The sequence below is a fragment of the Nestor notabilis genome, unplaced genomic scaffold, assembly GCF_000696875.1.
Source record: "Nestor notabilis isolate BGI_N333 unplaced genomic scaffold, ASM69687v1 scaffold6128, whole genome shotgun sequence".
In the NCBI taxonomy this organism is placed as follows: Eukaryota; Metazoa; Chordata; class Aves; order Psittaciformes; family Psittacidae; genus Nestor; species Nestor notabilis.
In genome coordinates this window covers 1-5,187 of record NW_009939513.1, presented here as the reverse complement: position 1 = coordinate 5,187, position 5,187 = coordinate 1, and the positions used below count along the sequence as shown (strand labels likewise).

At 38.5% G+C, this 5,187-nt stretch overlaps 1 protein-coding gene across 1 annotated transcript; it reads right to left on the bottom strand.

Moving 5' to 3' along the window:
* Positions 1–2,341: 2,341 nt before the first annotated feature.
* Positions 2,342–4,327, bottom strand: LOC104409888 (ras-related protein Rab-4A; the record flags this gene model as incomplete). Its single annotated transcript, XM_010019897.1, has 2 exons — positions 2,342–2,457; positions 4,232–4,327. Coding segments are annotated over 2 exons (212 nt in total), but the record flags the coding sequence as incomplete, so codon positions are not given.
* Positions 4,328–5,187: the final 860 nt, after the last annotated feature.

The window sequence follows — 5,187 nt, the reverse complement described above, 5'->3', positions numbered from 1 at the left end:
TATTTTAGATGTCATACATTCAAGATACTTCAGAACCACCCATTTTGGTTCAGTTTGTACGTCACCAGGTATGATTCAACAGAGATTGTATTTCCACAGCAGACTGCTCTGCTGTGGTCAGAGGTTATGAAAACTCCTGCTGTGATAATTCTCCATAAGCCCATGCCCCTGCTCTGGAATTACAACACACACAGAAGCTGCACAGTTCTGTTCATATATACATTCCGCCTTTGTGATGCCAGTGCTATACAAAACATCAGGACCAAGAAAAAAGATCCAAGTCAGTCAACAGCCATTTGAGAGACTTACAAGTACTTTTTCTGAACTTCTGAAGTTTGATAAAAGCACTTCAGAAGTTACTTAAGAACTGTGATAAAATAGGATATGTGGACATCAACAAAAATGACTTTTCCAACTACAGTAGTACATGTAATCATGGATCCTAACCGTATGCTGGGACTCAGTCATGTCAACAGCTTGTTAGAATGTGGCACGCTGAGTAGGAAAAAACAAAACAACCACCCCTCACTGACAGTACCAGTGGTTTTATAATTCAGGTCATAAATATAATCTATTGTGCAACAAACAAACATGACAAAGCCTACCTCAGTTAAATCTGTTTATATGATAAAAAAATAAAATATTAAACTGCTTGTAGTGCAACATTCTATCAGCATACATAAGTATACCATGCTTCCTAAATTTACTGTTACATTATTTACAGTATAGAGCAATGCTTTAAACTAGAGGTGAAAGAACAAAAATAGGTCATGGAAAACGGTTACATACAGGTACGAGTCTTAATATTGTCCACCAAGTTATCAAGGTTGCGTTGCAGATTTGTATGTCACATGAACATTCCTGCCCCACACCACGTGGTTCTGTCAGCAGTGGTCTGCTCTGTCTGTCGACAGCAGAAAGATGTTTTTAAAAACCACACAGCCTTCAAGCTGTTCTGTTTCTCCAAACACCATTTGCAAGGACAGCTGTAAGAGACACAAGAACTGCATCAGTTACCTGCCTCTGATCAATCTGAAAACTCAGCTCCTGAAATAAGATCAATAAATAGTCACTTCTGCAGAGCCGTACCGAAGCTCAACTAAACGAATGCCATTTTTCAGCAGTCTCCCAGGTGAAGGAGGATATTTTATGGGAGGAAACTAAGGGAGGAAAGCAGTTCAAGATTCCCATCCATTATTTACAATTCTGAGCTTTAATTGTGAGATAATCTGCCAGAATACAGAACGAAGCATGAGAATGCAGACTTGTATGCTGCCTTGTTTAACCTTCTGTAGCGCTTCCGCTCTGTGCACTGCTCAAACTGATGGAAAATGAATACAGTAAGAACAATGCAGTAGCTGTGCCTGCAGTACTTGATTCATTTGATATCACTGTCCTCATATTAGAGAAATAAGGATTATGTCAGAATAATTAACTATGCAGGGAGAAAGAACTGTCCTAAGAGCCACTTGCATACTGCAAAGAGTTATGTAAAATCCATACATGTTTAGAGGTGTCTTAAGGACAACTGTTTATAAGACAGACTAACTACCAAGCTATTCTTAGGAGTAGGTTATGTGACTTTTATGTCTCTCCCCCAACCATTGCTAAAGAGAAAAACCTGTTCCTCACTTTCTCTGAGGAACATCTTTGGAAGATGACTGCACACCCATTCCATAGGCTGCAACAGCCCCAGAAGAGCTACTTTAGATGACGACACTGCTTAAGCAGAAAATACTGATACTGTCTTGTTTACATTTCTGCCCATAGCAGACAGGAATCAGAATGACTTTGGCTGCTTTTAGGTAGGAAGAACAAAAAAGCCACTGGAAGTTTGAAATCCAGTATTATCTTTCATTTTCAACTTCATATTTTGAGAAAAGACTACGTAATAGCTTTGGACAAGATAATGCATTATATATTTTGTGTATTCTTGCTTCTAGTAATTTTTGTCCATGACACAACAGAAATGATTCACCTTCTCTACCTTGCATTAGGTAACCATGAGGGCTATAATGCATTTCAGGAATGCAGACCTTTAAAATTTATTCCACAGCATGACTTGGAGTAAGCAAACATTAGAAATAACTTCAGTAAGAGCACTAGTCTTGCTGAAGTGGGCAGATGATATTAGAGAAAAATCAAAGTATAAACAAAAAAATCCATTCTACTGTGCATTATTTCACTAGATTCTATGTTACTTTCCAGGGTAACCCTGAAAAAGCCAAGCACTCGATACAGCACATTTAAGAAATATGGTAATTTACCCAACACCTTGAGATTTTTGTAACCTTACCTTCTGTATCTAAAGTAAGTATTTGGGATTTTGTGTTTCGTTTCTTTAACACCCACATTCTTGAGCACTTTGTGCTTGTGCTCGACGTGGTGATCTCAACTGTCTCAAGGCAGCATCTCCATACTGAATACCTGAGCCCATTCTTTCTGGATCCAGTTCTCCTGATGAGAAATAAAATGGTCACAAGAAGACGGATCATGTGCAAATAATACATTCCAATTTTACTGACAGCATTAGAAGGGAGTATCTAATTATATTCTACTGTAGTTACAGAGAGATCTATTGCAACTCTGTTTACTTTTAGGCAAGCCCAAACTCACATCATTTTCTCCTGTAATTTCAACCGTGTGTCCTTAATCATAATGACAAAGCAATTTGTCTCCGAGTCAGGCTGCAACCAGAAATGTATTTGCACTAAGTGTTTTCTGCAAACACTATTAAAACCCACCTGCTTTCAGAGACTAATATGCCAAGGAAGTAGTACCGTAGATATCAAGCCAAACAAAAATGGATCAATCTGACAGTAGGTTTCCATAAAGCACTGCCCCCAGAGGAAAAGATCTCAATCTTCCTTACTTCTAGTATCCATTTCTGCCTTCTCTATAGCCTATGCCTTCAGAAATGTCCTTATGACTGTATAGTGGACTGGCCAAGATTAGAAGCATTTAGTTTAAATAAAAATTCAGTACAAAAATCCCTCTGAATAGTTCTGATCCCTTATTCAGGTTCACTGCACACATGTGATCCCTTTGTAAGTCAGTAGGTGACACCATGTTGAGGGGGCAATTTGACAGCTCAAGGATAGGGCTGCTGTTCAGAAAAGACCTTGGTTGAGCTTGAGGAACAGGCCAGCAGGAACCTCTGAAATTCAGCAACTACACAGACAGAGCTCTCACTCTGAACCTGAATGTGCTTTAAACAGAAGGCTAGACTAGAGACCTCCGTAGGTTCTTTCCAGTCTCAATTGTTCCATGGCTCAATGCTTGTGTGCTGGCACAAAAACAGGAACAGCTCACAGAAAGCAGGAGTTACTTCTCTTGTGGTAATGCCTCTTTAATCAGCCATGGAACTACAATATTAAGAGAAACTAGCTATACTCTACTTTTTGGTATGGGGGTTTTAATGTTTAAAATGAAATTTGCTGTTTGGCATTGATTTGATAGAGTAATCAGGAAATTCCTATGAACAGACCATATTCTTTTCATCTAAAAATTTGTGTTTGGCACTCAAAATAGGTAATGAGGCTTTTCCGTATAGCCAATACTTAAACCTTTGAAGATACCAAACAGCTAGAAGACGAGAGGAACACTGGAATGCAAATTAGCTGAAATGACACCTAACACTCAGAAGCCTGTCTCCAATAGAAACCTGCCCACTTGTGCTGAGAAGCTTCTGGTCTATTTCTGATCTGCAAATGTAAAATTTTCAATGGAGAGGCAGGAAGGTCACTTCAGAGAAACACAGTTGCTAGGAAACACCCCTGAAATCTTCAGTATTACTGTTTGAATTCTCTTGACTGTATTTCCTGATACATATGAGAAGCAGAATTAAAAGATATGTCTGCCCTGATCCTAGGTTTTTATCCTGCATTGCTGAATCTGTTTAATGCCAGGCTTGATGTTTGTAGGGACACTGCAATCCACAAAGTGCATCCCAGAATGCACAGCCTACACTCAGAGCTGACGTGAGGTAAACACTGTGTGAAAACATCCATAATTTAGACACCTCCTTCCTCTTAGATATACAGATCTTGGACATCCATTCCTATTACAATATATGGGAAGCAGCTACAAAACAAATGGGTTATTTTACCACAACAAAATGTTGGGGTTTTGGGTTAATTCTGTTAGAGAACTTCAAAAGGTGGTATTTCCATGGGTGCTTTTAGTTTTCAAGAAAAAAAAAAAAAAGAAAAGAATATAAATCTCAATTTACCTGATTCAATTTTATTGAGTATTTTTCTTGCACACTGTACAAAGGCCTCTTCAACATTTTCCCCTGTTAGCGCGCTTGTTTCTAAGAACATCAGCTCTGCATTTGACATCAGAAAAGCAATCTCAAAACAAGTCTGGTTATAACAATATATATCTGATTTTATAATTCAAAGCATGAAAGCTAGGAACAATAAAGAATTTCTTAATGAGAACTATTGTCAAATAGTATGGTCTGGAAAAAATCAACTCTTAATAGCAAACCCACATAAAACTTCCCCTAGAAAGCTGGAATCCAAAGACAACCTGGGCTGTGCCTGCAAAATAGCACATGAAAACAACTTCATATAGTTTCCTATTAATATAAAAAGTTACATGCAAAAGGACAGACAGTAGCCACAGTTGGTAGAAAAGACTATTTGTAATTGATTTATAAAAGCAAACCCAGATTTTACTATGGCAGGACTGCAGCACAGCAGCTGACTGAGACTGGCTTTAGCTGCCACAGAAATGTGTCCTCAGACTAGAAATTCTGAATACTACAGACCAGATAACAGTCCTCTGGAGCCATGCCATGCACTGAACTCCGTTTCCCATGAGCAGAACTCATTGTTTCCAACTGCAGTACACCCTATCCGAACTTGTCTATGATCTATAGAACCTGTAAGGTGCTGAAAACTAGGAAATTGCATTCTTCTTTTTCTCTTCAGCCCTATAGAGGCAAGGCAATACCTGGAATTGTATTACATTCCCTAGGGAGTATATCTCCACACAGAAGGTATTCTTTAAGCTGCAAAAGGAAGAATCACTGGTAATGAGACTTAAGTAGTACATGTGATTTTCATTGCAGGCACTTTCTCTATACCTCATGTACTGACAGAACTCTCTTTTCTGTAGATATATGACTAAGTACAGCAGGCAATGTCCTACCTAACTGCACATATATATAATTTTAATAAT